The 24,198-nt window shown below is 42.1% G+C and overlaps 1 protein-coding gene and 1 long non-coding RNA gene across 15 annotated transcripts in view; one reads left to right on the top strand and one right to left on the bottom strand.

Annotated features, from left to right (window-relative positions):
* The window catches only part of Mycbp2 (MYC binding protein 2), a 222,594-nt gene extending 216,461 nt beyond the window's left edge, over nt 1-6,133 (bottom strand). For all 14 annotated transcript variants that reach the window (XM_076930602.1, XM_076930603.1, XM_076930607.1 and 11 more), the window contains exon 1: nt 5,496-6,133. In XM_076930602.1, coding sequence (XP_076786717.1) covers nt 5,496-6,124 — 629 coding nt within the window. In that variant the 5' untranslated portion in view covers nt 6,125-6,133. The remainder of the gene's footprint in view (nt 1-5,495) is intronic.
* The window catches only part of LOC143441655 (uncharacterized), a 72,388-nt gene continuing 54,321 nt past the window's right edge, over nt 6,132-24,198 (top strand). Inside the window, exon 1 of the long non-coding RNA XR_013109229.1 lies at nt 6,132-6,345. This is a non-coding gene — a long non-coding RNA (uncharacterized LOC143441655). The remainder of the gene's footprint in view (nt 6,346-24,198) is intronic.

Here is a 24,198-nt window from a genome sequence, read left to right as displayed (position 1 = left end):
TCCAATAGTTTTCATTTCTTTTGTGCTAGGAGACTAATTCACTTTATATTTCTACCAATCAGTATACCAACAGTATTGCCTTTGACTTAATGTGTTTATAGAACACAGAGAATTTCACAGATGTTCTATAAACCCCACATCATTCCCTAACCCATTTCTATAATGATGTCTCTTCTTAGCTCAAAACTATCAGGATTTTCCCAATAATTCTGATCAAAATTTAATTTTTCTTGTTCTTCCAGATACTGTCCTTCTGGCTAATCTTCCCAATCCTGCAATAAATTCTTACTCCTTTCCCTCCTGATACCTACATCCTAGCATTAATAAAAATGTTAGCATTACCTACACAGAGACTGCCGAGCAAGCCCAGGCCACCATCATGTAATAGTTGTTTTCATTAATGTTTCCCTTAAGTATCTGCCTTTTATCTTTCATCCCCAGACAGACAATACACTGAAGACTAGTAACTTCAACATCTAATAACCCTCAACATTCACAGGTTTGACTGTTTAACCTCTTACAGCCCAAATTCCAAGCACAGACAGAATGGACTCAAATACCATTTCTGTTCTGTTCTGTTTTACTTCAAGATAGAATACCAGGTCCAGAGGCTGGCCTTCAAGTTGTTATATACCACAGGCTGGCCTTGAACTCCTGACCTTCCTACCTCTACCACCCACAAACTGGGAGTATACTAACAAGCCAGTCAACTGACATTTCTAACAAAAAGAAAAAAGTAGCAAAGAAACTAACTAGTTTAGCTTAAGAAAAGGACAGAATCCCCATTTAGTCGTAGTGTTCTCTGGCCCTCAGGGCAGGCTGCTCTTCTGCTGCTGCTGCCCGAGGGCTCAGGCTTTCCTTTCTCGCTCAGTTTCCCACTTCCCTCCTAGCGCCACTTCCCTTTCCCCAGTCAACCAAAGCTTTCAATTTCTACTTTTCTTTGACCTCCAGTCATACTTTAACCCTCAATCAGTCAACTAGAAGTTCTCCTCATTCAGCTTCTAACTAGTAGTAAGGCTTATAATAAGGAGACTGAAATTGTAAATATAATTTTAATAATGACAAGAGCAACTAACATTTAAAAGACATTTAACATGTGTGGCCACATAGCCTTTAGATTACTCTAAAAAGTTACAAAAGCCAGCCAGCCAGCTGTAGTGTACACACCTGTAATCCCAGACATCAGAATGCTGAACCAAGATGATAACTTGTATTTCTAGGCTACATAGTAATCCTGTTAGGGTTACATGAGATATCATCTCAAAAACCATAAAACAAAACACTCAGGCTGGGCCTGGTGACACAGGAACTGTAACTCCAGCCACCGGTAATATTATAAGTTCCAGGCTGACAGCATCTACAGAGCAGAACATGTCCCAAACACACACACTACACACACACACAAAGACACACGCGCACACACACACACTGCAACCTAACACATAAAAAAGGTAAAATTGGAATCTACACTAGGCTATCTATAAGCTGTAAGACCTGACCCCAGAAGTGCGGCACTTTCCATATGGGGATTTATCTTACCATTCAGAAAACTAACTAACTAACTAACTTACTTACTTACTTTTTTTCTGCCTTGCCTGGCTGGCAACTTTCTCCGAGAAAATGTTATAACTTCATCCAGTCTTATTCATTCAAAAACATATATTCAATCACTGAATGCATAAAAACTATTCCACTATTAGGCAATTACTGATCCAAAAACCAAGAGTTACAGGCGAAGACTGTTACTTTTCTCCATATCCTCAAACCCCTCACTTTCAGAAAAAATAAAACCCCTAATATTTAACCACATATAATGTGCCAAGGACTTTACAAATATTTGTTCATCTAATCTACAAATAGTGCACATTATTATTATCATCACTCTACCTATAAGAAAACCAAGGTGTGAGAGTTATGTAACATTCAAGGTTACACAACTAGCAAATGACAGAGGCCGGGCAGGACTTAAAGCCAATGTGGTGTCAAGAGTCCAAGCTCTTAGACACTTTGTTAAAATGCCTTCAAAATCAAGTCTACCTTAGGCTTAAATCTTACACCCAAAACAATCTATAATACTGAATTTGCTCAACTTGGGCTAATAATTCAGTTATATACCTGTTCCCTGAAGCACATGTTTGCTCTTCTCTTAAAGCTTTTATAATTTTCTCATATGCACATCTAGATCTCCTTCCTTCTTACAAGTCAACTTAAATGCCAACTCTCAATGAGAACTCTGTTGACCCTATCACTCGTAGCTCAATCCATGAAATTGGCTGTATTTCCTTCATCATTACTTATCAGAAGAAATTACCAGTTGTTACCAGCACCCCCAGTGCACACTGCAAAAACAGTAAGACCCTGTCTGTTGTACTTAAGGCTATGCCTTTAATGTCTACAATAGTGCACATCACAGACACTTACTGACACAATAAAGGCCAAAACATGATGCCACCCATTCAGATCACCAGAAAGAATAGCTATGTTACTCATCTTCAAAAAAATATCAGTCTGTATCCTTAGCAATATTTTCTTTTCTGGTAAAGGAAGATCAATCCTTAACTCCTTCAATGGCTAACCTGTCATCATAACACTGCCTCCACTGATTTCTATCAATTATTCCTTCTTTCAGCTCTTTAATATCCTCCTCTCAACTATGAGAACAAAGGGCCAAAGCAGAATTCAGGAAGATGTGGGCAGAACCCAGAGACTAGAGCAGGAGTAGGTATCCACTAGAAACTCTAATTGGGCAAAAACCCCGGTATGCTACCACCTAAGTCCTCACTAGGAAAGCCCCTCTGTGAATGGAAAAAATAAAATAAGATAAGGAAGGATGTGTTCCTAAGTATGGTCGAGGAGAAACTTATTGTAGATATGAGGGAGAGGCCAGAGGCAGGGACATTTGGGAGAATCCAGAGTGAACATTTTCCTGATCTAGGCTAAGTGAGGAGAGGAGGCAGGGGAGAGGAGAGGAGAGAGCCGGGAAACCAAGAGGCTCTCTTCCCACACTTGAATACCCCATTGCCTTCCTATAACCTCCTCGCATATCCCCCAGGTTATCCCAATACTTTCCATCCTCCCTCCCCTCTTTATACTTATTCCAGTTATGACCACTTGGCTCAGATGTTATCCATGACTAGAAAACTGTTCTGGTTTTCTTCAGTATCTAGCACTTCTGAAAACACTTTCTTCCTTCCCTAGAACCTGAGGTACTTCTGCCTGCTCCTCCTCTGGGTTTTCTAATCTCTTTTCTTGGTTTCTTTTATTGTCTCCCTTTTCTCTCACCTTTAAGCTTGATGCTCTCTAGAATTTCAGCCCTATTTCCATCTATCTCATATAACTCAATGGCCTATATAAATAAACTAAATCACAATTCTTCTCATCCTTAATTTTTTAGTGAGCAAATTTAATTCAATTCACAATAAAGAACAGTTGTAGATGAAAATGGGGAGAGAACTACAGTAAGCAATATTATGAACAACTATTGGAAGGCATTATCAAAGTAAGGTTAGTTTCCATGAATATTTCTTTGAGATCAATGAACCAATTCCTCATATTTTATTGATAGTTTGTAGAAATTGATCAAATTAAAAATCACCAACTTTAAGTATATGAACTTATATTTAACTTTGTCTACTACTGCAAGTACATTTCTAGATACAAGAAAGTCAATATTTAAAAAGCAGTAGAAAATCAAAGCAAGAATATACACCATAGATTTTTGCATAAGTTTGGAAATAATATGATTTTAAATTTATAAGAGGAATTTGTGCAGATATACCACAGTACAATAATTTAGAGATGCAAAGCTCGAGCTTAAACCTAACTCTCAAGGTAAGTTCTGTCCTGTGAGTATGCTACTTTCCAAAACCATCAGCAAGAACCACACCTGTGACACTGTTACCTTCATCCTAAATAGCAAAAAGTAATTATGATCACTTACATCCATGACTCAACTACGGATGCACCCAATCCTGTCAACAAATAGATAAGGCTGCTTTATCTACAAAAGGGGTGAATAAAGCTTGTCTTTACAACCCTCTCCAGCAGGTAAGCCATGACACATACTGATACACTAGCTAGACTTACGGACTAGGGACCTCCTATAATGGGGGAAAGGGGCATCTGGCATGCCCTAGTTAAGTCACACTGATTTAATAAGGGAGAGGGGAAAAAAAAAGCACTTCAGCAAACTCACCTTTAAAAATCCTACTGTGCTTTCAGCAAACTCACCTTTAAAAATCCTACTGTGCTTTCTGAATGCCCTGTAAGAGGCTACAGGAAGACAAAAAGGAGACTCCCGATTACCACTCTCAAAGCTGGCAAAAGGAGTCAGCAACCAGCCTTCAGGGTATGTGACAAGTTAAGGCATGAAAAAGAAAAGAACGGGAGAGTTTTTAGCCAAAAACAGTAACCATATTTTAAGAAAAAGAAAATGAAAGTGATTTTCCAACTATAGGAAGGAACTTAAAGGTGTAGCCAGTCTAACTGAAAGAGACCTGAGAGCTACTCAGATTTTCTGTTAGCAGGTGAACTCTAGGCAATTGACATATTTCTAAAGTTTTTTTTTATTTAAAAAAAAAATGGGGGAAAAAAGGGAGTATTTTTTTCTTTTTTTTTTTTTTTTCCTACAAAACTCCCTGTATTCTCAAATCTGCAAATGACAGGAAATAGAACAGAAGATGAAGGGAAATGGCCGGACAGGACATCAGAACAAGGCAGCAGCTGCAAACACATTTCAAGGCCAAAAGGCTCCATAATCAAACTACACTTCTAAAAACCCCTATTAGACACTTCTGACGTCTGCACAAATCCCCATCTGTATCCTTTATGCATAAATCTCCTAAAATGAAACCACTAGCTTTTCGTGTACAACGTTCTACAAACATCAGTATTTTTAACCAATACCATTGCTCCCCTGTAGTGAAAGGCCAGCTTTTATGGAGGGCATCTGGAGGAAGGAATGTGATGGGGAGGGGTCGTGCAAATAACACTGCAGCTCAGACACTAGAAACGGGTACACATCCCCTTATGACTCCTTCAAATTCTCTCCATGCACTGTGGTCTGATCCCTCTCTAACCATGCCTCCTTTCTCAACAATACACACGTGTCATGACAGACTAGCACCATCACCCTCTCCAGCGTTAACCAAGACGTACTCATCTTCTGTACCTTCCCTCCTTCCCCTCCAAAAGACAGACAGACAAGAGAGACGGACACGCGTGTGTGTGCCCGCGCGCGCGGACACACACACACTCACACACAACCACGCACGCACAGACATCGTGGCCACCACACCCTCTTATCACTAAAGTGCTTCTATCACCAGCATCCAGCCCTGACTGAAACCTGAGTGCTAATTACGTGAACACACACGCACGGGTGCGCGCGCGCGCACACACACACACACACACACACACACACACACACACACACGGGGTGGAGGGGGAGGCGCACAGATGCACACGCGGCATGGAAGGGCGCCCGGGAGACTCACCTGGAGGCCGGGTGTCCAGTGCCGCTGCCGGCCTGGTCCCTGTCACTGAGCGCAGTGGTGTAAATCCTCCGGTAGCGATCCGCCAAGGCCCGGCCTGACAGCAGCAGCTGATAGTGACCCCGGGAGTCCGTGGCAGGCAGCCCCAGCCCCAACCCCGCGGCGGCCACCGAGCCGTCAGGAACCGGCATGAACAGCGCCCCCGGTGCCGGGGAGGAAGACATGGTGGCGGCTGCGAAGAAGCCGTCCCCGCCGGGCCCCGAGGAGGCGGCGGCGGGGGAGGCAGTCGCCGCACACATCATCATCCTCGCCGCCGCCGCCGCCTCGTCCCCGCGGGCCGGGCGGGCAGGCACGCGCGCGCCCTCACAGACTCCGCCAACGACGACGGCTGTAGCGGCGGCCTCGGGCGCCCGCAGCAGGGACACTACAAAGACTGTGACCTCCTCCGCCGCCGCCGCCTTCTCTTCCTCCTCCCCGCGCCGCCCTCGCCGCTGCTGGGGCCGCTCATCTAACCCCGCCACCCGCGGAGTGTGAGGAGGAGGCGGTGCCGCCGCCGCTGCCGCCGCCGCCGCCGCCGCTGCTGCCACCACCGGAGTTGCCCGCAATGGGAGGCGGCCGGCCGCACTGAGCATGCGCGCCGTGTCGCACATGCTCAGTAGTAGGACCGGGCTCTCCAGCCAGCCCCACCCCCTCCGCTGCGACTCCCTCCGCCTCCTCCGAGCTGTGGGTGTCCGGAGGCCGAGCGGTGCCAAAGCGACACGAAATCCGCAGCTCCGGGTTTTACTAACAGCACGAGAAAGAGCCTGGACCGAGCTGGGGAAGCTGTCAGTGGAGGTAACGTGGTTCCCTCCAGGTGAGAGAACCCAGACCTGACAGAAGGTGCCTGTCAGTCTCAGGACTGACACCTCTGCGGTGGCCTGTACCCAGGTCCACGCTGCCAACGTGAAGATGAACCGAGCCGAGTGCTGGCCAGGGCTAGTCTTTGGCAAATTTGTTTGGAATGCCTGGGGGGAGCATTATATTTGAATCTCTTAAAAATAGCTTTGATAACCAGGAATCACCATGGCTAGCCAGCTTCTGCCACCTCAGCAACTGGGGATCTGAGGAGGAAGTTCAAGGCCACCCTGGGCTACATAGTGAGTTCCTGGCCTGGGCTGTGAAGTGATAAACTATTTTAAAAAGCAAAATACAAATGAAAAGAAAGCTCTGAGAGTTAGTAATCAGTATACTCATCCCCACCCTACCCCCTCCCGTGAAAATGTAACTAGACATATGCACAAGCTAGCATTAGTCCCCAATTCTTGCGATCAATATTTCTATCAGAGATAAATCTTCTTGAAGTTATTTTTCTCAAATATTCTTTTAGTGGCTCCTTACTTATGTTAAAGTTGGATTTTTATATTGAGGGTAGTCACATAGTGACTTATCTTTTTCTGCCTAGAGTTGAATTACCAAAGATGATTCTTGAATATGACTTGAAACTACAGGCATTATTAAGACGATCTCATCTGTGCCAAGCCTAACATTGCCCTTACCGTTGTTTTCTACAGAAATGTAACATCTACTCACTGGTCTCTTACATCTTGGCCTCTTTAAATGGACTTAATCTTGAAGAAAGTTCCACCTTAGTATTTGAAAATACAAACAAGTGGGGGCGCACATTAATTCTAACTGGATGGATAAGGATGTTGAAAACATTGACTTTTTACTGGAGCTTTAAATGATAGGCTTATGTAACTTAGATTAATATTTTAAAAACTCTCTAGACATGGTGTACTGAAAACACAGGCAAAAGCAGACATAAGGAGTCAATAGTTTAATGCCTGTTAAGCAATTTTTTCATTTATCTTGTTTCTTCATCTATGTTATAAATCCATTCATAAATTCTTGTTTATGTGCGTCTTCCTCAGTTAATACTCTGGAACTTTGCTCATAGTAAGCATGTAGTCTGTGTTGTTAGATTTCTATCCTGATGCTTCCGGGTAGAAAGTTACAGACTCTGGTGGTGAACAGGAGACTTCTATCCCACCATTGTTCTAGAGAGGAAAAGCAAGGGACTGGTAGAGGCAGCTGGCCCCTAAAGGTTGAACAGGTGGGAACTGCAATGGCCACTGCTATTGCAGGAGTCAGCGTAGGCTACCTAAAAGGATTTGAAATCAAGGGCGACCTTGGATCCTGACTTAGCTTCTTAATACTTGTTTGTCTTTGGGTAAAACTCCTTCTTTAAAGAATTTTCGAAACACTGTCTAGAGCGAGGGGGGGGGCACAGTGTATGACAGGAACCTGGGATGATAAATGATGACACCAGACAGACTCTTAGAGCATGGAAGATGTCCACCTTGTCATGCGACAATCTATCCCTGGAATGACAATGCACATCGCACAAAGTCTACTCGACTTTTGCTCTGGGTGGAGATGGTCCCTGAGCCAACCCACTGATTGCCTGTCAGGGGTAGAGAATGGTTGAGTAGATGAATGTTGTCTGAGTGTGGGGTCTCAAACCCAGGGCAAATGGCTAACTGAGGTGTGCATATATCAAAGTGGACCTGGCCTGTAGGTTCTCTGAGCATCCCTCAGCCCTGTTAGAGGGTATGGCTGGTATACCCCACTCCCTACCCTAAACTTTGCCAGCCCAGAGGCTGGGCTGCTCTTCCCTCCAGCTGCCCTTCCCTATATAAATCCAACCATGTTGGTGACCCAGCCCTTTTTGTCGACCCTTTACCCTCTTGGCCTCTTGGTTTCCCGGCTCTCTCCTCTCCTCTCCCCTGCCTCCTCTCCTCACTTAGCCTAGATCAGGAAAATGTTCACTCTGGATTCTCCCAAATGTCCCTGCCTCTGGCCTCTCCCTCATATCTACAATAAGTTTCTCCTCGACCATACTTAGGAACACATCCTTCCTTATCTTATTTTATTTTTTCCATTCACAGAGGGGCTTTCCTAGTGAGGACTTAGGTGGTAGCATACCGGGGTTTTTGCCCAATTAGAGTTTCTAGTGGATACCTACTCCTGCTCTAGTCTCTGGGTTCTGCCCATATCTTCCTGAATTCTGCTTTGGCCCTTACAGTTCTTTTAAGTACCAGACAAGCCCCTTTCAGAGCTTTCTTGGTACTGACAAAACAGGGCAACTGGATTTTTTTTCCTCCAAACTAGATGTCACTGGGTTGCACCACTAGGCGTGCGCAGAGCCCCACACATGCTCAGCTCACTTAGGTATGGCGTTCTGTTGCGGTTGGCAGCGTTTCCTTCCACGGCAGCGGCAGCGGCAGCGGTCGCCCTACTCTAAATTGATAGCCAATGCAACGGGGTTTTTCCCTCCTCCTCTTCCTGCCTCTGCACTGCACTGTTTTTTCCCCACTTGGTTCCTGCAATTGCCACTGCCTTGGCAGCTGGGTCCCTTGGAAATCCTCCTTGGGATGGCGGGGAACAGGACACGTACCAGAAAGGAGAGGGCTTCTGGAGTCACCATCCCACTGTAAAGGGGACGAAGAGGGGGTGAGGGTCTCCAAGTCAAGCCGCGAAGACCACGTTAGCTATCTCTGTAAATCCTTGATTGCTTTGCTCCCGACACTCGAAGCCAAAGGAGAACTCTACTCCCCCTAAACGTCCTATGCAGCTGGGGCAAGGGGGTCTTTCGCTCCTCACAGCACAGTGCAAAATGAAAGAACCGAGAGGGTTAGGGAATGTATCTTTTGAGCCTCTTTGAGCCGCTCGTGTCCTTGGGGCGCTGCCATTTTAGCTTTAGCTGCAGCAGCGCTGTCGTGTGTACGCTGTGTTCCCCAGGGTGCAGGGGACAGGGGCCACCCTGGTATGGCTGGGTGTCAGGTGGGGCCGACCCCAGTGCGTGACGCATTTGCCTCCAAAGAACAGCGTACAACCAAGACCAATCCTGCCTTTGCCTGTTTTATTGTGGGCATAGTTTTCCTGCCTTTGTGGTTGATAGCTCATTTCTCAAAAGACCAGTCTGTCGTCCTGTAATGAGACCATGGCTTCATCTTTCACGTTTAGGATCACAGGTTTTCGCCATTCTGTTCCACTTGACATTGGCTCGGCTTTTTAAACTTTGTCTCATTAACAGGGTTTTGTTTTTTTGTTTTTGTTTTTGTTTTGTTGTTGTTGTTGTTGTTGTTTTCCTGTACGCTATTTTTTTTTCTGAAAGAAAGCTACCTTTGCTAGTGTAGTAAATTACAAGGCTGCAGCCATGATGTGCGTGTAAAATAAGAAAACAAACTGAATTTCATTTAAATAATCAATATGCTAGCTGGGCATAGTCATATACACCTGTAGTCCCAGCACTAGGAGGCTGAGTTGAGGCAGGAGGATTGCCTTAAGTCCAGTGAGACCTTGACTCTGAAATAACAAAAATATCTTTTTAACTAAATATCAGTGACAAGCTTCCAACACAGGAAGCACAAAGGAGACTGAAAATGAGTGGCACCTGGAAGCATTTCAAAAAGAGCTTGGTAGCTAAGAACAATTTGTTGGAGAGGGAGGATGAAGAAACGTTTCCTTCTTCAGTGGCCTCCACAGTCTAAAGGTCATAGAATTCTGCATTCTTAGCAACTTCGATGATATTTCAATTTAAAATATTTCAGATAACATTAATAGCACCAAACCGAATATACAAATTAACAAGGTAATTGGAATTCTTCAGTGTTTATTGATTTTGAAGAGACAGTGTCTGTTACCCAAGCTTGCGCCAGACACCTGGTCTCAGGCCATCCTCTGAGTAGCTATAACTATGGGAGCATCAGGCTTGATAGTCTTTTAAATATTTATCATATACAGTAACATTCAGATGCTTTCATCTAAAAGCATAAATATCTAATGCTTTTTTATATTAGTTTTTAAATCTTCCAAATATTCCTATAGATAACACACTTGGGTTCTAAGAGGACTGAGTTACATTTGGACATTTTCATTCTTCAAAAATTGCTTGCAAACATTACTTCAGGTGTGTGAATTCCTTAATATATGTGGATGCAAATCACAACCTTTTTGAAAGTCATGTTCATGGTATATTGCCAGAGTATGCTTTCTTGACTAAGAGAGAAAGTTGTATAAGATGTAACTCTGCTAAGAGGAAAGTTAAACCATACTTTTCAAAACTGAACACTTCACTACAAACCCAAGTGTGGTGGTTACCCTTGTATTAACAGCACTTTGAAAGCTGAGGCAGGAGCATAGCTAGAAGTATGAGTACAGTTGGATTACATGATGAATTGTAGGTCACCCTAGCCTATAAAATGAGGCTCTTTCTCAACAATACAAAAAGGAAAAATACAAAACCTCTACTATAATAGGTAATATTTAGGTTGATTTTTATTACTGAGGTTAAGTATATTCAGTTGTAAATACTTAAATGATAAAGGACCACTGGAATTTGTGTATAGCTCAACAATGCATTTCTCAAATAGAACAGGAGCTTAGAAATCCAGAGCAGAAAAATAGTTTCCTTGATCCCAAGACCCCTTAGGGTATTTGGTTTTTATACCCTACTCGGGGACCTGAGCCTCAACAGTGTCATGTTTCCACCAGATGATCCATAAGAGCCCCCATTAGGATATTAAATTAGACTTAATTTAATTCACATCTTAGTTTAAAAAACTAATGAAGAGGGGACTCTCTCTGTCTTAACGAAAGTAACTATCCTATTTCTTCAAAGATAAATGGTACTGCAGTTACATTACAGGAACAGAGAGTGTGTTTAACATACAAGTTGATTTTCTTGGTTTTGATTTTAATGTTAAGTCAAGTAACTCTCTGTGGCTGTAGGAGGTGATCAAAGACTCGGATCTCTCAGGACCACCGAGACTAGTGAAAGTTCTAGCTTGTGGAATAGTTGGTAAGGCGCTCTAGTGTGGGAAGCCATGGCAAGGCCTTACTCTTGGCAAACACTCACCCTTGGCTCTCCTAGCTCCCATTCTTCTTTCTGCTTACCTTTCATGATTTCACTTGTCAGTTCTCAGAACTTCAAACAAGGCCTCATAGCAACCCACCTTAGTAACCCTTCCTCCTGATGTCTAGATGTAACCAACATCCTGCTAGATAGATGTTTTTAGAACCCCTGATAACAGAAAGGCTTTGTAAGAATAACTTAGTTAGACCCCACAGATGCAGCTAGCTTCCTCCACCTGCAAAGCCCTCTTTCCTTTCCTACCCCTCCCCATATCCTGTTTTTAGAGTATATAACCTGTGTGAACAATAAACATTTTGCCAGCTTGATCAGACTTCTTGACGTGCTGTGCCTTTTTATTTTCTCTTGCATCTCAGTCCTCTCCACAGGGCCTAAGGGTACCACTTGATTGTCCAGCTGGCCTGGACACTCTAGTACAACTGTGGAGGAAGAGCATTCTGAGTTCCAGCTGTACCAGAGTTTTACAGGGAAACAACACTCCCACAGAATCCTGGGTACAGAGGGAGCACTCTGCAAGAGAGATTGGGTCTGAGCAATGTCAAGAATGGACTGGGTAGCCCAGTAGCACTACGTATTTTATTTGACACCTCCCTCAGGATTGAGCCTCTTATGTCCCAGCTATGAGAGCATTGGCTGATGACAGTTCATAGCTGATGGTCGGTCGCTGCCTGGTCAAGGGTGATATGTAGATACAGTGTACTCCAGGTTGTAGTTGTGAGGGTCTGGCCATCTTTCATTAATTTGGTAGTCCATAAAGGCCCAAGTCCAGAAGCTAATGCATCCCTTTCTAATTGACCCCCAGTTCAATGCATATGCTGCTTAATCCTACTTCATTACCAGTTCGTGTTCCTAAACATAATCTCTAAGTAGATGTTTGTTTCACAGGTGGTTTCCTGAAGAACATAATCTATGAAATTACGTTAATTGTTAATTAAAAGGCACAAAGTTTTACTGTATTTTTTAAACCTTTTTTTTTTTTTTTTTTTTTTTTTTTTTTTTTTTTTTTTTTGAGACAGAGTCTCACCATCCTTGGCTGACCTGTAACTTGCTATGTAAACCAGGCTGAGCTCAAACTCATAGCCTCCCCTGCCTCTACTTCCTGAATGCTAGGATTAGAGGCGTTCACCACCACACCCAGCCTTCTTACATATGAATGACAATGTTCATGATATGCCACGATCCTTTTTTACTTACAGAAAATTATTACTAGAATTCCTTTATTGTGTGCGGTGTTAAGAATTGAATTCAGAGTCTCTTTCATGCTAGGTAAAAATTCTACCCCTAAGATATAGTCACATTCCTTGAAAGTTACGCTGTAAAATTAATTACTCAGAAAACGTTTTTATATGGCTGTTACCTCAACAAGGCTGGGTCAAGAGGGTCACAAGTATTCTTGGCCTGCCTGGGCTACAGTGAGTTCATAGCCAACTTATTGACACCTTACCTCAATAGCAATAACAAAGTAAGTTACATATGATGCTTCATGGCTGTAATCCCACCGTAAGGGAGGCTGTGGCAGGAGGATTGCTGTGAGTTCAAGATCAGTCTGAGCTACACATATAAACAAAACACACTGAACAGAAGTGGGAAGGAAAACCAGTAAAAAGAGGACTGGTAGAACACGGGCCTACCATCTGTGAGGCCCAGCTCCAACACCCAGTACTATAAAACAGTAAAAAGAAAAAAAAAAACTTTTTCTCTAAATCTCTTCTTTTTTTATCTTTTAAATGACTTACTTTTCAATCATGAAACTTTCAGGACAAGTTAAGTGGATATATATTTCACAATTAGTTTTGTGGTACAACGTGACAACTGTTTTGTACCATACTCCCCCCACCCCAACCAGCTATTTTCATGGGGCTTAAATAGTTACAATTTTAACTTTTTATGATTCTTTTCTATGAGAGATGGCATTTTATATACCCTTATGGGGAACATTATAATAATTTAATACATGTATATAATATATATTAGTCAAATCCAAGAAGTTAGTACTTCCATATATCTAAATATTAATCATTTTATATATTGGGAAGTTTTTACTCCTCCAGATATTTTGGAATACATCATAAATTGTTGTAACCAACAGTACTTCTCCGTGGTCACAGGAAATCAGGAGTCTCCTGTCTGTTTGGGGGTCCCTTAAATTCTCTTTGCTCCCTTTACCTCGGTACTACCTAGTCTCTCATATCCAGGGTCCCTTGTATCCAGGACTCCCCCCCCCACCATTGTTTTATAAGATAGGCTTTTATGAGACAGGCTTTTTGGTTTTCACAAATGAGTGAGAACATGGTGTTTCTCCACATCTGACGTGCTTCACACCACTTAGTGGTCTACGAGTTCGTCCATATTGCTGCAAATGACAGGAGTTCAGGCTCTCTGTGGCTGAATAATCTTTCATGTGCTGCATTTTTCTTTACTGTTTAATCCACTAGTATGAATCTAGGCTGATTCCACACCAAAGCTATTGTGAATGGTTCTGTAATAAACACACAAGGAAATTTTTTGGCATAATGCTTTTTTTCCCCACATTTGGTTATACTCGGTAACGAAATCTCATTTCATTCGGTAATGGAATGGATCATATGGAAATTCCATTTTTAAAGCATCTTCATACTGGCTGTTGTTTGTGTTCCCTCATTTGTTTCCTTACCTGAGGGGGGGGGAAATGAGAAACTATCCTCGGAGAACACAGTCATTCCCCCACTTACATACGACCTCTGCCTCTGATTCTGGCTTACTTTGGCCCTTTCTGTATACTCCTATGGTTTTTTGAAAGCACACTATGCAATGAATGTTCCTTAGGTAACTGAGGGTATGACTCAGAGACAGAACACTTCCATAGTATGCATGACATTCTGGGTTTAAAGTCTAGCACTGAAAAGCAGGAACCTGCTTTAAAGGTCTACCTAAACTCCTGGCTAGAGTGATTAAATCCAGTTGCCACAACAGATAAACCCAAGCAGCACCTCCCAGATCCACTCTGGCCTTTGGATGAACTTCCTTGTGCCCCAGGAGGCTGGCTCCTGTGAACTGCATCAGCAGCACTCCTTGGAGGCCCCATGCTGGGTCTGGCTAATGAGGGAGCTTTCTCTGGAGACTGAAGAGTGGAGAAGAGGCAGTCAAGGTGTTTTCTTTTCAGATTCCCTGCTTCATCAGTACCTCTGGCAATAGCTGAGTCAGTATCTCTCTGGAGCTCCTGCCTGGCAGCTCCTCCTGGGGCTCTGCTGTCAGAGCTTTGGTTCTTTGTCTCCATGCTTCTTCCCCTCTGTGGACATTTCTGAGAGGTGTTCTTTCATTGAAATCTATTGATTTGCACTATCTGGGGCAGCTTGTTTTCTGAGAGAATGTGGCCACTACAACTCACCCACTTTACTCATCACGCATGCTGTAGGCCAACGCAGGTTAGATAGCATCCTGTACTCTGGGATACCGAGTCTCCAACAGGAAAGAGCCGAACAGTGAGTGGAAAGTTTGCATGGAGTGCTGAGAACCAGGTTTAAAAATGCCTTACATCACTTCGCCTTGAATCCCAAGGGTGGAGTAAGTCACAGGGACCCTAATAACTAGCAGGCTGGAAAGTGACAACGAATACTCAGGCATCTCTGCTTGGTTTCTAAATTTATCATCTCTTTTATTTTAATTCTTTACCTTACTTATATATTATTGACTAAAAACATGTTCTCTGAACCCAAATAAGCTCACACCTCTGAGCAGCCACATGAAGAATAGAAATGATTGAGCAAACGCTCCATCAGGGTCTCTCTAGTCATTAAGACATATAATCTTATGAGATACATAGTAGCTATCTTTTCTCCCATGGAAATACTTAATTTTAGTTTGAACAAATCACCAGGAAGATTTATATAGATACTAATACTTAGATTTTGTTTGTATATCTTACTATCTGTAGTTTTGTTATATCCATTATTTACTATTTGAATTAACCTAAAAATATTCCTGTTTTATATTTATGTCATTCCAAAGTATTTCATTCCATGTTGTTATTCCTATGAAAAGTAAAAACATGGCTATTAGCTGTTTTAATAATCCCATCCTAGTATGCAGATATCTTTATCCTCCAGCTCCCTCAATGTTCTGTATAACTGTAACTACTCATAATCTGCTTCTGTGCTGATTTATTCATGAGTTTGTTTTTAAGGATTTATATTTTCATGGTATAGATAAGTGGATTTTTGATAATTAAATATTATTGTTAAGCTAGTATATAAATCCACAAACGAAATAGATTCATTTTATGTCTTTTGTTGTAGGCTCTAAAAAAATGTTACCCTCCTGTTTCTTTTTTTTTCTTTTACTTTCTTTTTTTTTTATTGGATATTATATTTACATTTCAGATTTTATCCCCTCACCCCATTCCCCCCACCACCCAGGAACCCCCTATCTCATCCTCCCTCCTCCTGCCTCCATGAGGGTGTGCCCCCACCTACCCCCCACTCCCACCTCCCCCATCCTCGAATTTCTTTCCACTCGGTGTTCAGCCTTCATGGGACCAAGGATCTCCTCTCCCACCTATGCCCAACAAGGCAATCCTTCCCTAAGTATACAGCTGAAGTCATGGGTGCCTCCCTATGTGCTCCCAGGCTGGTGGTTTAGACCCTGGGGTTTGGTTGGCACTGTTGTTCTCCTCTGGGGGCCACCAACCCTTTCAGCTCCTTCAGTCCTCTAACTTCTCCATTGGGAACTCTTGATCAGATCAATGGTTAGCTTTGAGCATCTGCCTCTGAATATGTCAGACTCTGGCAGACCTCCGAGGAGACAGCTACATCAGGCTCCTGTCAGCATGCACTTCCTGACATCCATATCAGCATCTATCTTTTGTGACTGCACATGGGACGGATACCAAGGTAGAATGGTCTCCAGACGGCCCCTCCTTGAGTTACTGCCCCACACTTTGTCTCTATATTTGCTCCCTTGAGCATTCTGTCACTCCTTCCAAGTAGGACCAAGACATCCACACTTGGTCTTCCTTCTTCGTGAACTTCATATAGTCTGTTAGTTGAATCTTGGCTATTTCAAGCTTTTGGGCTAATATCCACTTATCAGTGAGTAAATACCATGTGTGTTCTTTTGTGATTGGGTTACCTCACTCAGGATGATATTTTCTAGTTCCATCCATTTACCTAAGAATTTCTCAAATTCATTATTTTTAATAGCTGAGTAATAATCCATTGTGTAAATGTACCACATTTTTTTGTATCCATTCCTCTGTTGAAGGACATCTGGGTTCTTTCCAGCTTCTGGCTATTATAAATAAGGTTGCTATGAACATAGTGGAGCATATGTCCTTGTTATATGTTGGAGCATCTTCTGGGTATATGCCCAGGAGTGGTATAGCTGGGTCCTCAGGTAGTGCTATGTCCAATTTTCTGAGGAACCACCAGACTTTATTTCCAGAGTGTTTGTAACACCTTGCAATCTCACCAACAATGGAGAAGTGTTCCTCTTTCTCCATATCCTCACCGGCATCTACCATCACTTGAGTTTTTGATCTTAGCCATTCTGACTGGTGTGAGGTGGTATCTCAGGGTTGTTTTGACTTGCATTTCCCTGATGACTAAGGATGTTGAGCATTTCTTAAGGTGCTTCTCGGCCATTTGAATTCCCTCAGTTGAAAATTCTTTGTTTAGCTCTGTACCCCATTTTAATGGGGTTATTTGGTTGTCTGGAGCCTAATTTCTTGAGTTCTTTGTATATATTGGATATTAGCCCTTTATCGGATGTAGGATCGGTAATGATCTTTTCCCAATCTGTTGGTTGCTGTTTTGTCTTATTGACAGTGTCCTTTGCCTTACAGAAGCTTTGCAATTTTATGAGGTCCCATTTGTCAATACTTGATCTTAGAGCATAAGCCATTGGTGTTCTGTTCAGGAACTTTTCCCCTGTGCCTAGCTATTCAAGGTTCTTCCCCACCTTCTCTTCTATTAGGTTCAGTGTATCTAGTTTTCTGTGAAGGTCTTTTATCCACTTGGATTTGAGCTTTGTACAAGGAGATAAGAATGGATCAATTTGCATTCTTCTACATGCTGACCTCCAGTTGAACCAGCACCATTTGCCGAAAATGCTGTCTGTTTTCCACTGGATGGTTTTAGCTCCTTTGTCAAAGATCAAGTGACCATAGATGTGTGGGTCCATTTCTGGATCTTCAATTCTATTCTATTGATCTTCCTGCCTGTCTCTGTACCAATACCATGCAGTTTTGTTGTTGTTGTTGGTGGTGGTGGTTTTTTTTTGTTTGTTTGTTTTTGTTTTTTTGGTTTATTTTTTAATCACTACTGCTCTGTAGTACAGTTTGAGGTCAGGGATGGTGATTCCCCCAGAAGTTCTTTTATTGTTGAGAATGGTTCTTGATATCCTGAGTTTTTTGTTATTCCAAATGAATTTGCAAATTGCTCTTTCTATCTCTATGAAGAATTGATTTGGAATTTTGATGGGGATTGCATTGAACCTGTAGATTGCTTTTGGCAAAATGGCCATTTTTACTAAGTTAATCCTGCCAATCCAGAAGCATGGAAGATCTTTCCATCTTCTGAGATCTTCAATTTCTTTCTTCAGAGACTTGAAGTTCTTGTTATACAGATCTTTCACTTGCTTGGTTAGATTCACTCCAAGATATTTTATATTATTTGTGACTATTGTAAAGGGTGTCATTTCCCTAATTTCTTTTTCATCCTGTTTATCCTTTGAGTAGAGGAAGGCTACTGATTTGTTTGTGTTGATTTTATATCCAGCCACTTTGCTGAAGTTGTTTATCAGGTTTAGGAGTACCCTGGTGGAAGTTTTAGGGTCACTTAAGTATACTATCATATCATCTGCAAATAGTGAAATTTTGACTTCTTCCTTATCTATTTGTACCCCTTTGACTTTCTTTTGTTTTCTAATTGCTCTGGCTAGGACTTCCAGTACTATATTGAATAGGTAGGGTGAGAGTGGGCAGCCTTGTCTAGTCCCTGATTTTAGTGGGAGTGCTTCAAGTTTCTCTCCATTTAGTTTGATGTTGGCTACTGGCTTGCTGTATATTGCTTTTACTATGTTTAGGTATGGGCCTTGAATTCTTGATCTTTCTAAGACTTTTAACATGAAGGGATGTTGAATTTTGTCAAATGCTTTCTCAGCATCTAGTGAGATGATCATGTGGTTTTTTTCTTTGAGTTTATTTATGTAGTGGATTACATTGATGGATTTTCAAATATTGAACCATCCCTGCATTCCTGGGATAAAGCCTACTTGATCATGATGGATGATTGTTTTGATGTGTTCTTGGATTCAGTTTGCGAGAATTTTATTGAGTATTTTTGCATCAATATTCATAAGTGAGACTGGTCTGTAGTTCTCTTTCTTTGTTGGGTCTCTGTGAGGTTTAGGTATGAGCGTAATTGTAGCTTCATAGAACGAATTGGGTATTGTTCCTTCTGTTTCTATTCTGTGGAATAGTTTGAAGAGAATTGGTATTAGGTCTTCCTTGAATGTCTGATAGAATTCTGCACTAAAACCGTCTGGTCACAGACTTTTTTTGGTGGGGAAACTTTTAATGACTGCTTTATTTCTTTTGGGGTTATTGGACTGTTTAGATGGTTTATCTGCTCCTTGTTTAACTTTGGTACCTGGTATCTGTCTAGAAAATTGTCCATTTCCTCCAGATTATCCAATTTTGATGAGTATAGGCCTTTGTAGTAGGATCTGATGATTTTTTTTTAATTTCCTCAGTTTCTGTTGTTATGTCTCTGTCTTTTCAGTTCTGATTTTATTAATTTGCATACTGTCTCTGCACCCTTTGGTTAGTCCAGCTAAGGGTTTATCTATCTTGTTGATTTTCTCAAAGAACCAGCTCCTGCTTTTGTTGATATTTTGTATAGTTCTTTCTGTTTCTACTTGGTTGATTTCAGCTCTGAGTTTGATTATTTCCTGCCTTCTACCCCTCTTGGGCATATTTGCTTCTTTTTGTTCTAAAGCTTTCAGGTATGCTGTCGAGTTCTTAGTGTATGCTCTCTCCAGTTTCTTTTTGTAGGCACTTAGAGCTATGAGTTTTCCTCTTAGTACTGCTTTCATGGATGTCGCGCCCCACTCGACCATCAAGGAAGACTCGAACAACCAGATCCTTCTCAACAGCCTTTATTGTAGAAGCGCTTCTTCATTCTTGCAGGAGACTCTGAGTGCCCAGGGCGAGCTGCTTATATACCCTCAGCCCTGGGGGGGGGGGTGGGGGGGTGGGGGGGTGGGAGGGGGAGCACGTGGAGGTGCACGATTGGTCAGAATTGCAGTGCCTCATTAGCATACCCCATTAGCATACCCCACTTGGGAGGGGGTGATTGGTCAGGATTGTGGTGCCTCATTAGCATACCCCACTCGGGAGGGGGTGATCGCATGTGCAGTGCAACTTGTTTACCAGAAGCCAGCGCCATCTTGACCAGCCGAGTCGGGTCTGCAGCCTACACATGGAGTCCCACAAGTTTTGGTATGATGTGTCCTCATTTTCATTAAATTCTAAAAAGTCTTTAATTTCTTTCTTTACTTCTTCCTTGACCAAGTCATCCTTGAGTAGAGCGTTGTTCATTTTCCACATGTATATGGGGTTTCCATTATTTTTGTCATTATTAAAGACCAGCCTTAGTCCATGGTGGTCTGATAGGGTACAAGGGATTATTTCAATCTTTTTGTATCTGTTGAGGCCTGTTTTATGACCAATTATATGGTCTATTTTGGAGAAGGTACCATGAGGTGCTGAGAAGAAGGTATATTCTTTTGTTTCAGGATGAAATGTTCTATATATATCAGTTAAATCCATTTGGTTCATAACTTCTGTTAGTTTCATAGTGTCTCTGTTTAGTTTCTGTTTCCATGATCTGTCCATTGCTGAGAGTGGGGTGTTGAAGTCCCCCACTATTATTGTGTGAGGTGCAATTTATGCTTTGAACTTTTGTAAAGTTTCTTTTATGTATGTGGGTGCCCTTGCATTTGAAGCATAGATGTTCAGAATTGAGAGTTCATCTTGGTACATTTTTCCTTTGATGAGTATGAAGAGTCCTTCCTTATCTTTTTTGATTACTTTTGGTTGAAAATCAATTTTATTTGATATTAGAATTGCTATTCCAGCTTGTTTCTTGCGACCATTTGCTTGGAAGATTGTTTTCCATCCTTTTACTCTGAGGTAAAAGTGTCTTTGTCACAGAGGTGTGTTTTCTATATGCAGCAAAATTCTGGGTCCTGTTTATGTATCCAGTCTGATAGTCTATGTCTTTTTATTGGAGAGTTGAGTCCATTGATATTAAGAGATATTAAGGAAAAATGATTGTTGCTTCCTGTTATTTTTGTTATTAGAGGTGGAATTATGTTTGTGTAGCTATCTTCTTTTGGGGTTGTTGGAAGATTACTTTCTTGCTTTTTCTAGGTTGTAGTTTTCCTCCTTATGTTAGAGTTTTCCATCCATTATCCTTTGAAGTGCTGGATTTGTGGGAAGATATTGTGTAAATTTGGTTTTGTCATGGAATATCTTGGTTTCTCCATCAATAGTGATTGAGAGTTTTGCTGGGCATAGTAGTCTGGGCTGGCATTTGTGATCTTTTAGGGTCTGTATGATATCAGTCCAGGATCTTCTGGCTTTTTATAGTCTCTGGTGAGAAGTCTGGTGTTATTCTTATAGGTCTGCCTTTATATGTTACTTTGCCTTTTTCCCTTGCTGCTTTTAGTATCTTTTCTTTGTTTTATGTATTTGATGTTTTGATTATTATGTGACAGGAGGTATTTCTTTTTTGGTCTAGTCTATTTGGGGTTCTGCAGGCTTCTTGTATATTTAAGGACATCTCTTTCTTTAGGTTAGGGAAGTTTTCCTCTATAATTTTGTTGAAGATATTTTCTGGCCCTTTAAGTTGGGAGTCTTCACTCTCATCTATACCTATTATCCTTAGGTTTGGTCTGCTCATTGTGTCCTGGATTTCCTGAATGTTTTGGGTTGGGAGCTTTTTGAATTTCACATTTTCTTTGACCGTTGTGTCCATGTTTTCCACGGTATCCTCTGTGCATGAGATTCTCTCTTCTATCTCTTGTATTCTGTTGGTGATGTTTGCGTCTATGACTCCTGATCTTTTTCCTAGGTTTTCTATCTCCAGGGTAGTCTCCCTTTGAGATTTCTTTATTGTTTCTACTTCCATTTTTAAATTCTGGATGATTTTGTTTAATTCCTTCACCTCTTTGGTTGTGTTTTCTTGCAGTTCTTTGAGGGCTTTTACCTGTTTACCTGTGTTCTCCTCAAATTCTTTGAGAGAGTTATTTATGTCCTTTTTAAAGTCCTCTATCATCATGAGAAGTGATTTTAATTCTGAATCCTGCTTTTCCGGTGTGATGTGGTGTTTACGACTTGCTATGGTAGGAGAACTGGGTTCTGGTGATGCCAAGTAACTTTGATTTCTGTTGTTTATGTTCTTGCGCTTGCCTTTCACCATTTGGTTAGTTCTAGTGCTACCTGCACTCACTGGTTCTGACTGGAGCCTGCCTATCCAGTTATCTTGCTTGTGTCAGAGCTCCTCAGTGTCCAGATGTCTCTGTGATCCTGTGATCCTGTGATCCTGTGATCCTGTGATCCTGTGATCCTGTGATCCTGTGATCCTGTGATCCTGTGATCCTGAGCTCCAACTGCTCTGGGTACAGTGGCTCCTCTAGGATATCTCAGGATATGGTGTCTCCACGGTAGCAGACTGGTTAGGTGTTTGCTGCTCTGAGTGTAGCTGCTCCTCTAGGATGCCCCGGGATATGGTGTCCCCTGCTCTGAGGTCAGTGGCCTCTCTAGGATGTCTTGGAATACGGTTTCCACATGGGGTCAGACTAGCGGGTATCTGCAGCTCTGAGGTCAGTGGCCTTTCTAGGGTGTCTCAGATACGTTTCCAGAGGGGAGCAGACCAGCTGAGTGTCTGCTCCAGCCACAGGGATAGGCAAAGGGTGGAAGTGGGGTGGTATTCCGCAGGGGCAGGGTTTGGGTGCCTGGTGGGTCCTGTGGGCTCCCTGCTTCCAGTTATGGCTCTGGGGCGTAGGGTGGTGGGCGATTGATCTTACCTGCCGCTCTGAGGTCAGTGGCTTCTCTAGGATGTCTCCAGATGCGGTTTCCACACTGGAGCAGACCAACTGGTTGTCTGCTCCAGCCACAGGGATCCGGGTGAGAGGCTACCCTACTGTTTCTAGTAGATGGAAACTCCCTTCCAGCTGGTGACAGAGTTGACATTTGGTTCTTTTGAATGGGTGTGTTTTCCTGGTCTGGATGGCAGATGCTGCCCACATGCTTTGTTAGACAGTATACTCCTTGCACACTAGATAGACCATATCTTCTTCATCTAATGAACAGATGCTGCCCCCCTGGTGAGGTTACATAGGTGCTACTCCCCTAGTCTGCTAGGGCAGCAGAAAGACAATGTCAACCTTCAGCATCAACTCAGGAGCTAGCAAAGGAGAGTCTCTGCTGGTTACCACTGGTATAAGGTATGAAGCATATGATAGACAGAATACAAGCCATAGTTACTTAATTACTGTTGCCACAGTAGGCTCAGATAAATGCTAGACATCTATTGTCTATTGTCTTTCTTAACCTACTTCAAGGAGTCCATTTTTATATCAAGTTTTATCTAGAAGATTTATAAATCTAATTACTGCTGTGGGAATTCACTGAGAGAAATTTCCTGAATAAGCCAACAATCACATCTACCTCAGTTTTAATATGGTCAACTGTGTCAGCCTCATTTCTAGTAAGGCAAAAGAAAAGTTGGTTTTCAGTGGAAGTAAGTACTGAATTAATCATTAATATATAAATCACCAGCAGCGTGGGACACTGGAGATTATTACAGCTATACTTTTTTATATGTCTCCTTGTCAATTCTTTTTCTTCCCACAGAAATTACAAAGTCTTTCCTCAATGGTGTAAAAGGTTTAATTTTGTATAAAGAAAAGTATAACAAGAAAACAAAATAGTATATTTTAGATGTCAGCTCATCAATATTATTTATGATATAGGTGCATAGTGAATCTGAGTTAGTGTTGTGAGAAATTCTTTAAATCGTATTTAATAATCAATGTAAGACTTCTAAAAAGTGAACCTGACATTTTCTAAAGATACTTATAGAACTGAAGAGAAAAACTATTTTGCAGGGCTGGAGCAATGTCTGAGTGGCTAAGAGAGAGCACTGGCCGCTCTTCCAGAGGGGTCTGGCTGGTGACCAGCACCTACGTGGTGTCTCATAATCCACTGTAATCCCAGCTCTGGAGGATACTATGTCCTCTTCTGGTCTCTGTTCACACGTAACACACATGGTACACAGATACACATTCAGACAAAACACCCATGCACATAAAATAAACATAAATAAATTTTTAAAAGATTTTGCAAAAGAAAATTATTTTTGAAGTGGTAGCATGGCTTCCAAGTGTTTGCATGTTCTTTTGCATACACTACCTTTCCCTTCTGATTCATATTGTAGGCATTTAATCACAGACTAAGGATCATCCCTAAAACAGATTCTCTTTACTCAGACATAATATCAACAAATGAGGCTAGGTTTCTGGTCTGTATGCAGGGGCACTAGATCTAAACCACTCCTTTACTCGTCACCATGATTGGCCTGAGGATCATGTGCCCCATGTTTGCCTTCTAGCTACCACCTGCTCCCTCTTCAGGTAGGACTCATGTTGCCAGCTCTACTGGTTCTCTGCCCAAACCCTAACCTTCTCTAGGAGGATCCTAGATTCATACTGCTGACTCCCCCGGTGATCTATCTACCTGAAGATCCACCA

This window comes from Arvicanthis niloticus, chromosome 3, assembly GCF_011762505.2.
Source record: "Arvicanthis niloticus isolate mArvNil1 chromosome 3, mArvNil1.pat.X, whole genome shotgun sequence".
Taxonomy (NCBI): domain Eukaryota; kingdom Metazoa; phylum Chordata; class Mammalia; order Rodentia; family Muridae; genus Arvicanthis; species Arvicanthis niloticus.
This window is presented reverse-complemented; position numbering and strand designations above follow the sequence as displayed.